This window comes from Anser brachyrhynchus, assembly GCF_964034855.1.
Source record: "Anser brachyrhynchus genome assembly, chromosome: 8".
Lineage (NCBI taxonomy): Eukaryota > Metazoa > Chordata > Aves > Anseriformes > Anatidae > Anser > Anser brachyrhynchus.
Window position 1 is genome coordinate 4,052,145 of NC_137702.1, and position 19,501 is coordinate 4,071,645.

At 38.3% G+C, this 19,501-nt stretch overlaps 1 protein-coding gene across 28 annotated transcripts in view; it reads right to left on the reverse strand.

Moving 5' to 3' along the window:
- FGGY (FGGY carbohydrate kinase domain containing) overlaps positions 1-19,501 on the reverse strand; it is a 305,771-nt gene that overhangs the window by 64,666 nt on the left and 221,604 nt on the right. For 16 of the 28 annotated variants that reach the window (XR_013954379.1, XM_080602612.1, XM_080602635.1 and 13 more), the window contains 3 exons: positions 17,628-17,729; positions 8,939-9,067; positions 4,368-4,471 (listed from right to left, as the gene is read on the reverse strand). Coding sequence is in view for 27 of the 28 variants with exons in the window: in XM_080602612.1 (XP_080458738.1) it covers positions 4,368-4,471; positions 8,939-9,067; positions 17,628-17,729 (335 nt within the window). In the remaining variant the exon portion in view is untranslated. Of the gene's footprint in view, positions 1-4,367; positions 4,472-5,145; positions 5,366-5,835; positions 5,860-8,938; positions 9,068-10,422; positions 10,632-17,627; positions 17,730-18,797; positions 18,998-19,501 lie in introns of those variants that run through there. The other 12 variants (XM_080602633.1, XM_080602621.1, XM_080602620.1 and 9 more) reach the window with 8 other exon arrangements.

Genomic DNA, 19,501 nt, shown 5'->3' on the forward strand with positions numbered 1-19,501 from the left:
CTGAAAATGCCAGCAAATTCAGATCTCCCTCTCCCTCAGTAAGCTGAAATGAGGCCAGACAATGTTCCCGTTAGAAGCTGCTCTGGCTACTTCCTTCAGCTGTGAATCCAAAGAGGTGTTCGGGCAGGAATGACAAATATTTTCAAAAGGGAACAACTGTTCTGCAACAAGTGCAAAGCAGAACACTGATCTCTCACTGCACCTAACTCACCATGGCATAGGCAGAAATAAAAGTTATACATGTTTTATGACCAGGGATATTTTAGGTGGATCTCTTTCTACTTTATTCAATATGCATACATAGCACATAATCAGTACACTTACAAAATTAGTTTTGGGAAAAAATTTACTTAAAACTCCTTTCAAAATCTTCAAACCCAGATTGGTCCCAGTCTGCTAGGTGTAACATAGCTTACTCAAACCTGTAGTCTCAGAAAGGTTAGTCTCATGAAACATTTTACTTTGAGGGGAAAAAAAAAGGTGTTATAATGTCAATTTAGTGTCCATGAGAAGAGTGCTATTCTAATAGCATGTATGGGAAATCACTAGATTTATATACCAGTAAGAAGCAGCAACACTGCTGGGTTATTTGCTGCGAGGAAGACTAGGAAATTTCTGGTAAGGGTACCCTTGTTTGTATTACTCTTTTGCTGTTTGCAAGAGTTAACTCAATTCTTCATGGTTTTACACATCTGCAAAAGGGCAAGCATGTTTCTGTTTAGGAGTGGGACATGATAATACAGATGTCTGTACCGAAATCCCTCTGATCACACAAAGGTTTCAGAAGAAAACAAAGGATTTCTGAAAACGTTAAAATATCAGACACATAAGACACTGGCAGGAAGACAGGCTTTTAGGGAAACCAACTGCCTTATTCCCAGCAGTTAAGGCATGTCTGTTAGACCGATGCAAACCACTACTTGGGAATAACATACAAGCTTCTATTTCAATGCCTCAAACCTGCTGCTGTTTCACTGTGAGAAACGACTCACGTATTTTGGGTTGTCACCATGGCTACACAAGCAAAGTCTCCTAAAAGTTCCAACACTGAAATGTGGGTGCTGGAGTTCAGAGACCCTTTCTACAAAGTACAGTGACCTGCAGCAGCCCACTCAGAAAAGCCGGCCACTGAGTGTCCCTCACTTGAAAGGAATACCTACGCTGTTCACTGAGATCAAAGCCACAGCAAATGAATCCCAGCCCTAAACTAAGGGACGGACCTTCAAAAGTAAAAGGACAGCTTATTTGCCATTCCAAATGCAAAATTTCACTGATGACTTTTTGCTAGGGCAAAGGAGGCAGCAGAGAATCACGCAGAATGAATAACTGCCCAAAAATATTCCACAGACCATCTTTTTTTTTTTTTTTTTTTTTTTTTTTCCCCTCTCATGGATAATGGATGAAGCCCCGAGGTGGCAGTGACTTTCAGCAACTACCAGCTCGGACCTGGACGGGGATCAGTAACCTAATTACAACATGCTTTTTGCCTTTTTCATGAGCTAGTCAAGTATCTCAACAGAAACACAATGCTTTGCGTGTGTCTGATCACCCCAAACTGTCAGTGGTTAATTCCAAAAGCGTATCCTCACTTAAAAACGATAGTTCTACCACAAATTAAACTATTACAGCCAGGAGTAAAATTAGGTTCCACATTTGTACTCTCTAAAATATCAAAGGCATGATTAGCAAAGTCTTTTGTTCAAGATCTCCAGAGTCCTTGAGGTAATGAAAACTGGGTCACGGAGTTATTTCTCTTAAAAGTTTAAAGCAAATGCCACGCTCGAGCAATACCTGCTCTGTGACTCATGGAGTATGAGGGCTAGAGAAGGGAAATGCTGTACCAAGACACCCCGAGCAGCAGCAGCACCCCTGCCCCCACCAAGGGGAGGAAGGGGGGGAGGCAGAGCAGATGATTTTGAACAGTTTCCTGTTACGATCCCTTGAAAGAAATCCAACCGTACTTTCACCCTGCTTTCTGTTTTCTGAATTTCTCCTGACAGTTGGCTCTTGCGTTTGCCAGAACCACAACAAAGGACGGCCTTGAGTTTCCACACAGGCCATTTTCTCCCTCTCTCTTCTCTGATCATCTCACAAAGGTATTATTGTTGCTGGCTCACTGGGGCTCAGTGCACCTGAGGCAGATCAAAGGCACTTTTTAATGCCCGCCTGACCACACAGGTCTCTCTCCCACTGCATTAAATTAAACTCGATGATTAATCTCTGTAGCCCTGAGGGTCCCTCGGTGCACATGGGGAGAGAAAATATATATTTCTATCAAAACACAAGTATAATATACTTTCATTTTATAGCCCTAATTAAAAAAAGGAACAGCTAATTCCAGCCAAATGCAGCTGCGTATAGGTCTCATTAAAACACAAATACAACTGCTCTGTGTGCTCCACATTTATTTCATACAGTATATGCAGGTAACAGATAAAAGAGCAGTAAACCAAAACCTTTTCATAGATTAAATCCAGAGAAGTTCAGAATTGGCTTATTGTCTGTTGGCTAGAGATTGCTATACCTCTGATCAGTAGAGTGAAAGAAGGCAGTGAAGGAAATGATTACAAAATGCTGAGTAGTTATATTTAAATAAACCCCAAACTGCACAAGCATCTATCCCCAAGCTTGCATTCAAACCATTAAGAGCCTTAAAAGGTTCTACCTTGCCTATGGCGTGTAGCCTATGCAGGCTTTGGGCTAGCTTTAATGACAGAACAGAACATCGATTCACATCAGCACAGACTTTATCACGCCACTTCTGTTACGTTAGCACAGCTAACAGAGCCACGTCTAACATTGTCATGGAGTACACACACAGAAGGTGCTGTTAAAGTCTCTATACTGACATGCTTTGCTCCATTTTGGCACAGGAAACAAACTGCAGTTGTGAACTGGGTCTACATTGGAACTTACCGATATACATAGATTAAAAATTAATAAATAACCATACACATGTCCTCCTCCAGGGTGAGTTATATTAAAGGAATAAGTTACAGCCAGCTGGCCCATTTCCAGCTGCTCAACGTTGCCCTCAGACCTTTTTGGGAAACTGTCTGAGAGCTCCTTAGCTCATTGCAGCCCAGTAATGTCTCTATTAACCCAGCTTAGTTTAATGATTTAAACTAACTCAGCTAAATGAAACAGGTTAGGAAGAGTTCACACAAACAGATTATTCTGAAGGGGTAGAAGCCTCCATCAAAAGAAGTGGAAATAACAAAAGTAGAGGCAGGTTTGGAAGGGCAATGTTTTCCCCCAGAGCTGGTATCTGCAGGGTGCCTTACCCACACCTCAATAGACACAGAGATACCAATGTGATTTTTCAGAGACAGGGTAAGCTAAGAGTGGTGGAGTTAGAGGTTTGAATCTCTTACTTGGGAAGGAACCCAAATATGTTCCAATAGTTGTACAGGATTTAAGCTTTTGTTAAAAAATGCTCTACTTCACAATACTGGGATTATTCATATCTTTAAGTTCAATCATGTGCTTAAATGCTTTGTTGAACTACAATCCATGTGACAAGACCATTTTAATACATGCTGTTACTACCAAGACAACTTACAGATTCTGCTAAACCTGACATTTTATTATTGCCTTCCTTTCTTTTTCTCTACTGGATATCTCTCTCCATGAAGCATGTGAGTCCTCTCTAAAGCCTCTAGCACTCCCACTGCCATTTGCTCATTTAGGAAAAAACAAGTTATAATCAGTCTAAATTTAAGAGCAAAATGAGTTTTAAATAAAAAATGTGGCAGAAAAGGGTACTTATCTAAATGGAATGCTTTCAGACTCATACATTTTAAAAAGGTATAAATTTCAAAAGCAGACACTAAATTTTAATTGCAATTTCAGAAAAAGCTTTTGTATTAATTCACTGAGAAAAATTAGCAAAGTGAAAATTGCTTATCGAGGTTTTTCTTTTTAGTCATGATACGGATCATAATTCTATAGATCATGGCAACTTTCAGAGGTAGAACGATTTATATTGATTAAGTGAAGTGGTGATGGAGAAGGGCTGTGACTGGAGACATGTATTCCTTCTCCAAAGACACTATTCTGTAACACATTAGTGACAAGCTTGTCACAGATAACTCAAGCTCAGATTTCAGCCTGCTCTTTAAGCCACTCTAGCATCGCGGTTTTTACTTTTCATGTCATTTTTCAGTATTGATTTCTACTACTATTAAAGTCCTTGCTTAATAGTAAATGCATGGTAATATATAATTAATATCCAAAGTTAAAGATAGAGTTACCAGAAAAAAAAAATCAAGGCAAAAGAAAAGGGTGAGAGGCACAAAGGTCATTTTTCCTTTCAAACACATTAGTTACTATATTCTGTACAAATTAGGACTATGCATACAACCTACCCCCATGTGGCATGAAGATGTTCCACAGATCATAGCAACTCGTGATGTAATTGGCTGGTTTTCACATGGCAGGTTATGTCCTTTCACATCTGCTCCAATTACTCCTATTAAAATAAAATTAAAATTCAATTTTAAAGAAGAGCAAGCCAACCCTCACAAAACAGTGCTTTTCCACGCACAAATAATTGCCAAATATCTCACGCCGCTACTGCAAATCATAATAAGTCTACTTAGAAAATAAACAAAGCTATAAAATAGCTGATATAATGTGTGAGGTTTTTTAAATTATTATTACAGATGCATGAGGACACGAGATCATTTCTTGTTCATGTTTATCATCATAATCTTTAAGTGTTATTTCAACTATAAGCTGACCTTTGGTTATTGTTGACCTCCTAGGCAGTACACTAACATACAGAATAAAAGACTCCCTTGCTAGGAAAGGCACTACAGCAGGTATGTTTATTTGTTGACAGTTTATCTTGCATATACTGTATGATGGGTTTTGTCAGGGGACGAGTTGAAAAATTGAATAACTTGGCAGGAGACTGGAAAGACGCCAAGTTTGTTGTCTTGCCTGCTGCTGCTGTCTTGTCCGTGTCAGACAGAAGCATCCTCATGAGGAGAGATTCCTCCCTCCCTAAGAGGAGCTGTGCTTGACTATGAGGAGCTTCTGCATGCAGGACAGGGCAGGAAGGATGACATATTCAACAAGCACTCAGCTCACAGCAGGAATTTATACCAGGAGATGCCAGAGAAGAGCCAGGAGCTTGCTTACAGATTTGGGGCAGATCTACAGCCAACTTCAGCATGCATGTTATTATGCTTAGATCAATTAAGGGCAGGCTGAAGTGGAAATTCTGCCCTCTCCTTCTTCTCTTAGGTTGCATTCTTGTGTTGCATTGTCCTGCATCCAGCAAACTGCAGCAGCATGACAAGAAATGTTCTTTGGTTTGTCTTGTTTCTCTTGACCATTATTTTTCAATCAGATCAATGTGCAGTTTGGTGACTACGGTGCCAATCCTACAAAAATAAAACAAAACAAAACAAAAACAACAACAATCTTTCTCCACACTGTAGGAAGTTGGCAAAAACGTTTGCTGGACATTTTATATTTTCAAAATCAAAGATTTTAAGAAGTGAAAGATGCTGCCAAGTGCTGTGGTTAGGATGCTACATTTCATTAACACCTTCTGGTTTAGGTCACCATTGCAAGATTCTATTATCAAATCAATCTGTTGGGCTTTGTCTTATCAGGGTTGCCATGGTTATCCTGGTATTATCATGGTTGAAAGTTATTAAAATAATCAGAAAATTAAGGGCTAAATTTTAGTGTCTTTCCTTATAAGGAAAAATCTTTCCTTATACCCCTTTATCTTAGCTGGCTTGTGACTACATAGAAGCATAGCTGTCATACACAGAGCTTATTTGTGAGGAACAACAGAAAACTAAAAGTAATGTTTCTTACGCTTTATTTTTCACTGCTCAAGCAGAGATGTGCAGGAGTTTATATTAAGAATTGTGGATAGAGTTATCTAAAAGGCAGATTCCTGTAGTAGAAAATACTGTATAAAAATTTCTGAAAGGAGTTAAAAATACTGTTCATGCTTCAGAGCGAAGAAATATTAAACTGATTCGTCAGCATATGTTGCAAATGTATTTTCATGAACAATACAAAATTAAAGAGCTTCATGTTTAGATATTTTTTTAATCACTATGAAAACATGCATCTGCAAAATATGCATTCTGCAGAATATGCCTTTTGGGTTTTACTGAAATCAGGGGAATTTTGTCAATGGCTTTAGTGTTTAGAGTTACTGGAGTCTTCCTATTTGTGATTAATTTAAGTCAGATAGCAAATAATAATAGTAATAGGAAAACTTGAATATGAATATGAATACGAAAATGTTTTTATTAACCAAAAATAATGTAACTATTTTTAGAAGTTACTTTTATCTTTAATTTAGTTGTGATTTTTCATAATCTAAGGCAGACTAAAATTTTTGTGAAGGTTCTGAAGACAAACTGAGAACAAGTCTGTGTATCACACAAACTCTAGGACAGATTTTATTAAAACAATCAATGCTAAGCATTCATACTTCTGGATCTCTTCCACAATGACAAAGTACTTTAGATACTGAACAATAAATCCTCTAGTTTTGCTGAAACAATGCTCATCTCTTTTTATGAGATCAGTCCCAAAAGACTGGCCTCCCATACTCACATTTTTATCTGTAGACTCTTTTAAATTGGTACAGTAGGTCAAAATGAAAGACATATCTATTTGGCTTTTAGGTTTTTACCTTTCCTTAATAGGTATCAGATGGACTGATTGAGGAGTCATACATGATCTCTACTGACATACGTATTAAATAATTCTTTATCTTTACCTTATTTACTCAAAACTTCAAAGCCTTCATAAACTCCAGGGACCTGTCCAGCAAAAATGCACTTTACATCCAGCCAAAAGCAGATACGAACAGCGCATCAGAAGTTATTAACACTGAAAACAAGATGTCCATCACACTGCTTTGGTTTAGCCTGCAGGATGCAAAAGGGCTGTTTTCCTTACTCTCTTACTACAGGCTATTTTCAAGACAGAATTTGTTCAAGAATGAGAATGATGGCACCCACTGGATGTTATTGTCCTGCAAACTAACCTGATGTGTACTAATATACAAGCCATATCCTTTACAAAAACTGTAATCCTCAGTATATAATCCTCAAAATACGTATAGCATAAATTCTTCAGAACGGATTTTGTAAACTTTTTTCTTTTATCTTCTATTTCTGGACTGTAGTCTTATAGAGATTTTGATCCCAAACTCTAAAGAGGTTTGAGATGCTGCAAACAATTCTCCACTTTTTAATGAATACTTTGCTGTACACACAGTATGAAGACAGGAAGACAAACAGAAACTCTCTGATTAAACATTCATGATTTAGCCATTGCAAAAATGTTTACTAATACATATTTATAGCAAAAGATCTGATGCTATGGTCCAATTAGAAAAAAGTGTAGGTGACTATGAAGGAGTCCATTGGAACACACCAAACACCTGTTTTAATACAATGTTAAATTTAAAAACAAAATTTAAAAACAAGGACCTAATTTAAAATATTTTTCTCAGAGCTTGTTGGCACAATAATATTTGTATTTCAGACCAGCTTATCATTACATCCATTTCAAGAATACAAAACAGCCAACTGCCATAGTTGTAAACACATTTTTTTGCACCTATACATCGTATGATTTGGTCAATTAGGATACTAATTGACACAAACTGATTTTTAAATCAGTCTCAATAGTAAGGACTCAACGTATCTACAACTATGACACTAAAACTCAGTCTTCCTTGCTGCATACATTCCTTTCTGCAGCTTGTCAAAACAAAACGCTGGATCCAGAGCTAATTCTTCTGAGGTAACAAGAAAAGCAAGAGATTACAGAAACAAAATTACAGAAGCGAAGTAAATGGACTTAAACATATAAGAAGTTCCAGGCCACAACTTCTAGAAAAATAAATAAGATTTAAAACACCACAAAATATTTGAAACAAAATTGGTACTTTAGCAACTAATCATATTTCATTTAGATCTAGATAAAAATATTCTGATGAGCAATAGATTTCCATTGAACAGTACTGCTTCAATAACACTGAAACTTTCTGAGGTAAAAATTTTTTCTAACCTACCAAACTAAAAAACCTCAATTTCCTGCTGAAAGTTACATTGAATCACTTTGTTTTTGACTGTATTTAGATAAGGACAAACAGCATAGTATGAAACTGAAGGACTTAAGCCTCACCAAACATTTTTCAATACAGCTGAAACTGAGCATATCAGAATATTGTGCTGAAAAAGAAAAAAAAAAAAAAAAAAGAACTATTAGGCCTTCCACTCCAGCTATGGATAAAATATTGAAAGCCTCAGAAGGGAATTACCTTTCACCAGCCAGTTCTCCCTCCACTCTTGTTTGCCACAAGAACTGCTTATGTTTGTTTGAATTCACAGTATTTACATACTCTTACCGCTAGAGGAAAGGCACTGGTTTTGGTATATATTCCATAATCTGCTAGCATAAATGTATATGAAAAAGGCTCCGCTGCATTACTTAAACAAGGGATGAATTGCTTCTAATACTAAGAAGGAAGACCAACTACGAACAAGCCTCAAACATGAGTCTTCTCCCTCTAAACTGAAACTTTTTATTTTTCTTACTTATCCCCACAAAATTTTGAGCAATAGAAGATGTAAACTGTCATCATGTTGGCTTGCCAACCCAATGGTGTCTCAGCTCAGGAATTCAAAGTGGAACTAAAAGAAGTTAATGCACAATTTGGAAACCCAGCTGCAAAGAAATAAACAGTGATATTTAAGGACCTTGCTATAAACAGATATTCAACATTAGTAGTTATTGTGAGGATTTTTTTTATTTTATTTTAGTTATGCTATTTCGTAAGAATAGCATCAGAGCAAATTGCTGGATACAAAACAGGCTATGCAAAAAATGGCTAAAATTAATTCAATACATTCCTGTTTCCAAGAATAGTAAATATGTGACTGAGTACCTAGTCCTCCAGCATGCGCATCAATGAGAGATGCTGCTACTGCAATCCCTTCAGGGAGACCAAGATCTTTTGCAGCTTCTGGCGTTAGACCTTTTCCAACAGACTCCCCAGGAGACAAGACGTGGTTTCCTGGGCAGACACAAGAAAAACCATACACCTGTCAATTTACTAAACAGAAAAACAAACACATATGTTATTACAAGAACTCCCTTCCTCTCCCTGAAGTTAGTGTGGTACATACAAAACAAAAAGTGTATCAAAGAACTCTATCTGATGAAGAAATACGTTTCATTGTATGTCTGTATATTAAACACAACCATGCTAGATCAAGCTACCCCATAGTAATTTAAAAGTTCAAAAGCATTCAATGTTCTGTCTAGCCACGGAGAAAGATTGTGCCACAAGCAATTAAATTCTGCTTGGCATCCTTCCAGGAGATATGAAATAATTGTGCAGAAATTCCAAGTTCTTGGGGTAGCTGCTGACTACACTGCCCGCAGCCATTCCCTGTGTGCAGCAATGGGATTCAGCTCAGCCAATGCTCGCAACTCCTGTTGCATAAGACAATGACCAAATTTATTTTTCCTTCTGATTTCCACCCTCTCTGAGAGTTTTCACTAGCAATAAGTTGGTTATAACAACAGAAACTCTGAAAGAGACACTGGCTAAACCAGCAAATTCCTGCTATTACAGCTCTACTCCCTCGTAGGCATAAACCATCCACTTTTGGGACTTTGCTGGAAGTACGAAGAACGTTATGGTCACTCCAAGCACAGTTGGTGCAACCCTTCCCTCTGCCTTGACACCAAGGAGCCTATGTCAGGTCCCGTCTGCATTGGCCTCCACTATCATAACACATTTATTTTTTTCTGAAAGAGATACTGTTCAGTAATTAAAATATGGTGATAGAGGTAACTCAGGGGTTAGAACAAACCTAAATTCATGAAACTTTCTGAATTTAAGGACGCTCCCACACCCGACAGCCTCCTCTCGGGCAGCCGAGTCTAACCAAAGCCAAAGCAATGAGTGGCAGCTCCTGCAATCACACACACTCCTCTATTTATCTAAAGATTTGGTGGGTGAGAAGCAGTGAAAGGCACAGCAGGAGCTCTCATACACCTTCCTGCCAATACCATGACTTTAAGTCAGAGACGTTGTGCTCATTTAATAGTACATATCTTTAGCATTACTCAGTTCAGCAAATCTTCAGGGCAGAGTTGACAAAAGTCCTTTTTAAGAAAGAAAAGCCTACTTTCACAGTTGATTCAAGTGAGAATGTTACACCTAAAAAGCATTTTGATGTGTAGAAAGGAAGCAACACATGGTCCACAACAGAGGTCAATTAAGGGGAACAGCATACCGTAAATTAGCAGGAATACACCAATGCCCATGAGCTTTATCTTCTAAAAACAGTTATGCTACCTTACTGCTTGTTGAAAAGAAGGTTATAATATTAAATTCACAGGTGGAAAGTGGGTCTTTACTTTTATACATCACCATGGTAGAAGACCTTTGGCTTTGCTGCAGGCGATGTTGGTTCTTCACTAGGGAAGGCGCCCACGCCCTGACTGAAGCCGTGCATGGGGCACTGCGATCAGACAGCACGCAAACTGCTCCGTGCTCGCTGTGCCAAGAGTTTCTGTTCTGTCAACGACCACACCTCTGTCTCTGAAACGTCAGGCTGAATCTCATACTGGAAATTTAAAACAAATATGTATGGCCAAAACTTTGGGTTTATATTCAATTATCAGGCACAGTAACCCAAAGTCATCACTTCCAGCTCTCCACTAACTTATACAGGACGAAGAGATAATATCCTAACATCTCACCAAAAGAAGTCTACATTTTATTAATTCTTAGTGTAAATGCAAACAATTGTGCTAGCTGTTACAAGAGGTGTATCTTTTGTGATTTCTCCCCCCAATAAGTTTTGAGAGCAGGATGTTTCTCTTTAAGAAAAGTTGTGTGTTGTCTTTTGGTTTCTTAAGACATCAGAAAATAATCCAAGTTGTGTGCTTCACCTGACATTCAAAGACCCTGCAGGTGGAAGGAAGTTCAAAAGAGTTCATGCAGCTAAAACCACATCTTTTTCTTCAGAACCAGTTACATGACCTGAAAGCAGACAGATACCTTGTATATACAGCATGAGATGAAAGCAATCTGATATAAAACCTCTTTCCAGGCACTCCATTCCACTGGCAGCTTGTTTGTATCAGTCATACTGGTCAAATATTTTAATGTGTTATTACTATGTGGTTAAGCTCCATTTTAGAGATCAGAGCAACTAAAAAAAAACTTTTTCCTACCAGCTTCTCAATTATTGTATTCCTAGTTAATGAGCACTAAGGGAGCAATTCCAGAGATAAAGAGAATCTGCTGCTTCTAAGGGCAGCAGCAGCGAATGACCCTATCGATTCCTTTGGCACCAGCAATAGATCAAAGTGACCAGCAGCACTGCTATCCCCTACGGGCATCAAGTGGATGAGGACGTGTCCAGGGATGGGTTCCTGTGAGTTGAAGATACAGCGTAATAATCTTGTATTTTAATAAATAAATTAAAGGTAGAGTTTGGCCAGCCTGTTTTACGTAGAGCTGAGCAATTTCTCGACTGCAAGCAACATTTCCTGACCACCTGGGAAGTGACGGCACGTAGAAGTCACCCATTACCAGGAGTATGAGGAGGAGTCTCCTAGGTCACCCAGGTCAGGGAGTGCAGCAGGGAGGTGCCAGCAAGTGAGTGCAGCAGACAGAATACTGACTCTGCCCCTCTACTTCATCCTCCCAGCTTTAGAAATCCCTGAAAGCTCTGCTACATGCCTATGTTCTTAAGGAGCTTTGTAAAAGAGAAAAAGCAGGCTCTGCATGGCCACTCCTGTCATCACAAGAGCTGCTTCCCCACCCACACGAGAGTGAGTAAGTAGGTGTGGAATGGGCCAAGACCTAGAAGGGGAATTATCACTCCCATGGTTTACTCCTCACCGAAAAACGAGAAAACTCAGCTAAGCATCAGTGCGCCTACAAGCTGTAAGTATAAAGCTATGAAATGATAAAAACAAAACAAACAAACCAAAACACAGAAAGCAACCGAAGAGGAGCCACAACTAAAAAGCAAAGGATTTGTAACAGATGTGGTACTTCAGGACTAGGCTAGGAGAGAATGAGGAGATTCTTACTTCAGCAAAAGGCAGTGGCTTGAGAAGTCAAGGGACAGCTACTACAAAACAAAGGCATTACACAGCTACCCAGCAGGACTTAAGCAGCAGGTGCTGCCACACTTAAATCCTACCTGTCAGGGAAAGAAGCTGTCAGAGAGGGAGGAAGGGAAATGAGAACCGCCTGCACACAGAGGCCGTCAGTGAGAGCATTACAGGAGGCTGTGTAAAAGAGGCAGTGAAAGGAACGAGTCTCCTCAAGACTCCTGCCAAAGTAAATGCATCGAGTCTTTTGTTTACAGTAGTCTCCTGTGCAAGTCATTTACCTTTGCTATAATGATTTCCAAAATTAGACCTACCCAAACAAACCCATAATGGCTGAAGCTGGAGAACTTTCTCTTTCACATTCGTACAGCTGTTTCACTAACGCAGTCCCTCCACAACCTTTTCATTTTCTGTGAGACGTACTATTTCTAGCTATTTTTCCCCTATAAAGCAGCAAGTTTACAAAAGGAAAAAGCTGTCTGAATCTCTTCCTCCTCTTTTATCCTTTTTCGAAGACTAATGTTCGAATTTGCTATGATCAGGTTTTGTTTAAAGAATTTATGTGGTACCAGTGACCCTCTACCTTTTCAGGCAGTTTCCACAGCAACTAGCTATTTACCAGACGTAACACACCAGGCAGACAATACATCTTCAGTCAACTTCAGCGATCAAAATTCACTCTACAGTCTTCCTAATATTTAACAGAAGTAGGTTTTTTTTTCGTACATAGACCTTTTTCAAACAACAAAAGCAGAGCACAGCAGGGGCCCGGTTGACTCAGCTATGACATACCCGTTCACTTGAGAACAGCTTTCCTTCCAGCACACAGAACACGGTTGCACTGCATATGCAATTATATTTGGCTGCATATGTGCATAAAGATACATAAAAAAAAAAAAAAAGGAAAAGGGTCTGTCCCTTTTCTTCACTAACTTGACACAAGCAAACTTGGAGGGATGTAAAAATCCCTTGTTGAAATCCCTGCAGCCTCAGAAAGAAATCCAGCCAAATGACGCATCGTATCTATATTTTACAAATACTCCTCCAAAACTGGTCAATCTAAACGCTTTTTAATTTAAAAGACAACACACAAAATAAATATCCCGTTAAATAAATAATTTAGCACGTGGATTGGCAAAGTCATTTGGTTAAATAAAACGGTGCTAAATAAACATCACAGGAAACTGGAGCTTAGTAAAAAGAAGGACCATCCATCCATATGGATCTCATAATAAGTTATGTAAGGGGTTTTTTCCCTTCTCTGAACTGCGTTATTATAGGTTTTGTGGAGCATTTTCTCCAAAGATTTTGTAATACCTAGAACAGCGCATTTAGATGCTTAGTTCATTACAAAGCTTGCAGGCAATCTCTGCTATTTGTGTTTTACAATAGCAGCATAATAGAATGCCAGAATTCTGGGATATGCAAGGAACCTGAGTGATATAAATCTTCTGTTATGTCATCCCAACCCTACCTACATAAAACACATTACTGACTATCCCACCCTATTACATACAATACTCACATTTAATTGAGGTGTGACTGACTGTTCTGCAATTTTTCAACCTAGCTGATGGGCAGAAACGGAATCATTAAGAGATGAGGGAAACGGGACAACGAGGTGGACTAGAAAATAATATTCACTTTCCTTAGGAGTGAAAGTATGATGGTTAGAAGCGTGTTAGAAATGGTCAGATGTATTTTGTTTTTAACATGGAAATATCTTCCATAAAATTTCTCACGTGGTAGTTGAAAACTTGAGAATTTTCTTTCAGGAAAACCCAAACAAATTGCGATATTATAGGCCGCCTTATTTAAAAGTGAGAAAACCAGTTGATTAAACAAAATCATTTTAGCTTTCTTCAGTTCAAAATTAATCTCTATCTATCTGAACTGCCACAGTAGCTTGAGGCAAGCCTAGTTTGGGTCCTTTCCATCCCACCTTCCCATACAGCTTATGCCTTTCACTGAACTACAGCTCAACTACCTAACATGGAATTACTTAAGGCAGACATTAGGTTGTTAAATACAGGCAAAAGCAGGCAGATCTTGATTCGTTAAGCTGAAATGTAAATTAGTCTGCAGACCATAGGTGCCTACTTCAACAAATACCATTTCCTTCTTGTCCAAATGAAAAAGGGCTACTTCATGTATAAACGGAAAGCTTTCCTGGTTGAAGGTCAAAAGAAAAAGAGGAAAAAGAAAAAGAAAAAACAACATTCTGCATCACTGGATCATTAGGCATGTACATTGATGGACGTGGTTGGGTTGTCATTACTAGATTTCAGTGAAATAGTGCAGAATGAAGATTCCTCATAATGCATCGTTCGCTACTCACTACACTGACATGCATATGGGTGTACAGTACATGTATTTAGATGGCTACGTAACTAGGTGTAAAGTATTTGCATCCAAACTCAGCTGCTCTACTTCATATTTCTGCTTGCAAACAGTAACTTCAATATGTTGATTATTTCCATTTCTGACACTTCACAGTACAATATTCCTTACAGTCTCTCCAGATACTGTACCTCAACAAGCATCATCAGTGTAGATAACGTGACTATTGCTGTACTTTCAGAGTTGCAAGTAATCAGACTCTGGTTTGGTACAATACGTCACTTAGATTGTACAGGCAATTTAACTTGTACTAATTATGGATTACTACATAACAGAATGTTTTTTATTACTGTATTTTTTTTAGTATAATTCAAATGATAACATCTCCTCTTTGAAGAAATAATTACCCCTTTTCAAAACTGAAAGAAATGACAGACCAAAAATAACCCGATCAGTTACCGAAAGAATGCTTTTGAATCTTTCTGCTAAGCTTCTGATACTTGTACAGTCTTATTCCCAACCACATTCACACGGTATCCACTTCTAATACCCATACTGAGAAGATACTGATGCATTATAAAGGGTTCAGAAATGAATTGAAAAAGCAATTATAGCGATTGAGAAGTATGACAGTTCACATAAGAGTCTGGGTGAAAAACCTTGAGTAGCTCAGTGTTTTTCTTTAGCAGAAAATTTCAGTCTGTGCAGGTCAGGCATGTCACTACAGTCTGGCAGACCAGAGTAAGAAGTTAAAATTTAGATGAAAAAAGAATTATTTAATTAAGTCATTACTTTTGAGCAATGAGAGCAACAAACAATCAACAACCTTTATGTCTGAAGTGGGCTCTGTCACAGAAAATTATAGAGTCAAGACTGGTTCTAAGATACACTTTAAACTACTTAAACATCAATTTTAGGAAGTACAACAGCCTCTGACTTAGAGGATGTCAGCAAATTGTTTGAAATAGCCCTTCTGGTTTTATAAATCCTGACTCAAAGCAGACATCTCTGTTTTAAAAATCATCTCAGCATGAGGCTTGAGCAAAAAATAGGCAATGAACAAATCACGACCAGAGAGATGATGATCCAGGTAAAAAGAAGAAATGACCTACAACTTTTCTGGGAATGGGTGTTTTGGATTTGTTTTTTTCTTTTTTCCCCTCCTTTTGCTTTCCTTTTTTTTTTTTTTTATAAAGAATTGTATGAAAAAGCATGTCAACCTAACCGATTTAAATATTAAGCAATCACAACAGGCGCAAAGGCTGCTCAAAGCTTCACCTATGACTATTAAAGTCAAAAATTCAAAGAAAAAGCTCCTAGTTTTCATACTTATAGGAAGAAGTTTAGGAGTCCACAGTGGGTAGTTTTAAATTATTAATTTATTTTTTGAAAGCTCTAAGCTTTTAATACTAGTCATCTAACCTACAATGAAGCCTGCAGATGAAAGAACACAGCACAGTACTCCTCACTTCTTGCACAAGAGAGGAGAACTGGAAAGGTACAGTCTGCCAGCAGAACCCAACCTGATGATAAAGAGGATGACTGATGGTTCCCTTCCTTAGAGTGGAAGAGGAATTAAAAATTATCACCCAGGAAAGGCATTGAGATAAACCTGAGCTGTCTTATTCATTTTGAAGCAGTTTAATCCAGCCTATTGAAGAGCAGTTATTGGAAAGAGCAAGAAAATCTCAGGTGGAGAACTCAGCTGACAGGACATTTATGAAATTCAAGAAATGGGCATGCAAAGTCCTGCACTGCAGTGGAAGAACCCCATGCACCAGGACAGGCTGGAGGCTGACAATCACAACAAACAAACAAACAAACCAACCAAAAAAAAAAAAAAAAGGTCCTGGAGCTCCTGGTAGGCACCACGTCGAATACAAGCCAGCAATGTGCACTTGCAGCAACGAAGGCAACAGCATCCTGGGCTGTATTAGGAAGAGCATCACCAGGTTGATGGAGGTGATCCTTGCTCCCTACTCAGAACTGGTGAGACCACATCTGCACTGCTGTGTCCACAGTACTGGAGAAACATGGATGTAAGAGAGCAAGGCCAGCGAATGGCCCCAATGACAACAGAGGCATGTCATACAAGCAGAGTTAGAGAGCTGAGACTAAGCCCAGCGATGAGAGGGCTCTGGAGGAAGATCTTACCAATGTGTATCAATATCTGATCGGAGGGAGTAAAGATGACAGCGCAAGACTCTTCTCAGTGCCACCCAGCAACAGGACAAGAGGAAATGCCCACAAGCTTAAATAGAGGAAACTACATTTAACCATAAGAACAAATGTGTTTACTGGGAAAGGGTGGCGAACACACGGAAACAGGCTGCCTAGACAGACTTTGGAGTCTCCATCCTTGGAAATACTCAAAAAAAAAACCCACCTCAATTGGACACAGCCCTGAGCGACCTGCTGTAGATGACCCTGCTTTGAGCAGGGGGGCTGGACTACATGATTCTCGGTGGTCCTTTTAGTCCTCAACTATTCATATGATTCAGTGATGTCAAAATTAAGAAGAAAAAAAATCACAAGAATATGTTGCTTTTCTGAGAAAAAATATTTTTAACATCTTACTGCTGAATCATATATTATGAAATAATGCCTCAAGCTTTGAGGAAGAAGACACCCTAAAACCTCTTTGCACTGTGCCAGTTTCACCTCCTTCACAGTTGCTACAGCTCTTGGACATGCTGAAATGACAGGAAGCCAGAAAAATGTTAGGATATTTGGAACACTCTTCACTTGTAAATTCCATGGATTCTGACAGCGTATAAGTGTAAATATCCTGTGATTCATCCTTTTAATTTTGTTCAAAACTGTAACATGTTTTAATTTATTTGGGATAGGAAAATACAAAAGAAAGATAAAAGGACTCCATACTTAAGAGAAACTTTTTTCTTACTGTTCTCTATTATTTGCATGGCATGGTGTTTGAAGTTCATTGTTACAATCCGGTTTTATGAAGACCTGGCAGTTACAAGCTGACCTGAAAAAATCTGTCTCTCCCAGCCTTCAAGGAAATCCCTCATATACACTGGAGGATCTAGCATCAAAGGCCTTGGAATAGAAAATTAGCTGAACTAATAGACTGACCATTCCCTTCTAGAGGTCGACTGAGGCAACCTGTGGAAAAGGGAAAGCATTCTTACTGAGGCTGGCTAAGCAGGAAGCATGGGTAGCAGACCCAGAGTGGAATTCAAGTAGAGGGGTGTAGAAGGACCAGAGGGTGTTCTTCCTTACACCACCGTCACCTGCAAAGTCAAAATCAAACATGAAAGAATTCTAACAGCCTTACTCTAAAGCCAATAAAGAGAAATGACAGGTTCAGAGACAAGAAACAGTGACAGAGATGTGCTGCTTGAAGACGGGAATAAAACTGATCTCCAGACTACCTGATGCGAAAGTTTAAGGAAAAAAAATAAATTTAAGAATGTTTTATAATTTTATGAACAGGATTGGCAATGGTAATCATCTACAAAATCCGATCTTGTAATCTCACTATCTGTACGTGCAAGTTATTTTCATTAGTATATTAAATTCAAGTACTCTTAAGTTCAAGACAGACACTAAATTTCCATAAAACCTGTGAGATTTAAGCAATCTAAATACTTCCCTCAGTTCTGCCTCAGATGTTCACAAAGATCTTATAATTATCAGCCGTGTATTTATTCGCTTTTGAGGATGTGGCTCTAAACTCCTACTCAGGAAAGGCTGGAAAGTGGGTTTAGAAAAATCATTATGTTGAAGGGCTGTATTTCCAAGAATTATGTCTATTTAATATATATATATATAAATAAATAAAATCAGTGTGCCATCACAGATGAAAGAAGGTAACAAGCTGCTGTTTATAAAGGATCAGTATTTCAGCCTTCAACACACAATCTACAAGAACGCTAAAACCTACCCTGCAGTACCTGCAATGTTCTCTTAGACAAATTGAGCCATATTCAACAAAAATGGGACCTGGCATAAAATATTACCATTCAATAAAAAATCATTATTCGGTCCCTTAAGTAGCCCCTGAAGTAGAGGGTTGTGGTGGAAATTTATCAGGCATTTTCCTCCAAATGGAACACGCTTCGGTACCCTAAGAGGTCTATAGTACATGAAATTTTAACGGAATTGTTAATGTCTTTCTAGGTTTTATAATACCACAAAGAGATACTCATCATGCACTTTCGCCACAGCAGATAAATGCTAATGCTTGTAGTACACAGCGTTTTCACAGTGGTTTTGAATACAAGCCATCATCTACTCTCACGGTGGGCAAATTAATGAGATCAATAAATTTTTCAGTATTTCCAGATACAAATCTTTACCTTCACAAAAACGCTCGGTAAATTCACAATGTACAGAAGGGACCACAAACAACTTCTTATGTGGATTCCCTGAAAGGTTAGCCTGCTCTGAGAAATGCAGAATGTCAAAGGCCTGGGAATTTTCATATGTGAACCCACACTTTGATGTGGGAAACGTTTGTGGAAGATGCAAAAGGTCAGAAGTGAGGGTCACCCTTATCAACAAGGTTACATGTTAAGTTAAACTGAAACTACGAGAAGCATACTACCTGGAACCACAAGCAGCGCTCTGATTACAGTAAATATATTTTTAAAGGGCAAGACATTTTAAAAGTGATGTTTAAAAGTGTATTTATCAGAATAAAGAAAATTTTACATTAAATAAGTTTTTCTCAGGTAATTTCCATAAATATTTTCAGTGTCATGAAAGCTAATGCTACTTTAAAAAAACCTCTAGTCATAGAGATTCACTGTCTGATTGGAAACAATACTGATTTCAATTACAGATTTTAAAATGCACAGCTTTTCTGCCTATTTTTAATTGGTAAACTTTCGTTTTTAAAAACAAGAAAATCTCAGCTAATTTTATCTTGTGATTTTTGCTTTGTTTATAACGAAATTATGATTCAGAGCCTAGTGCTGTTAATCTTTTAGGACAGATATGGGAAAAAAATACTATTATCTCTCTTTTCAATGGGAATGTGCAGGCATTATAATCCATCCTT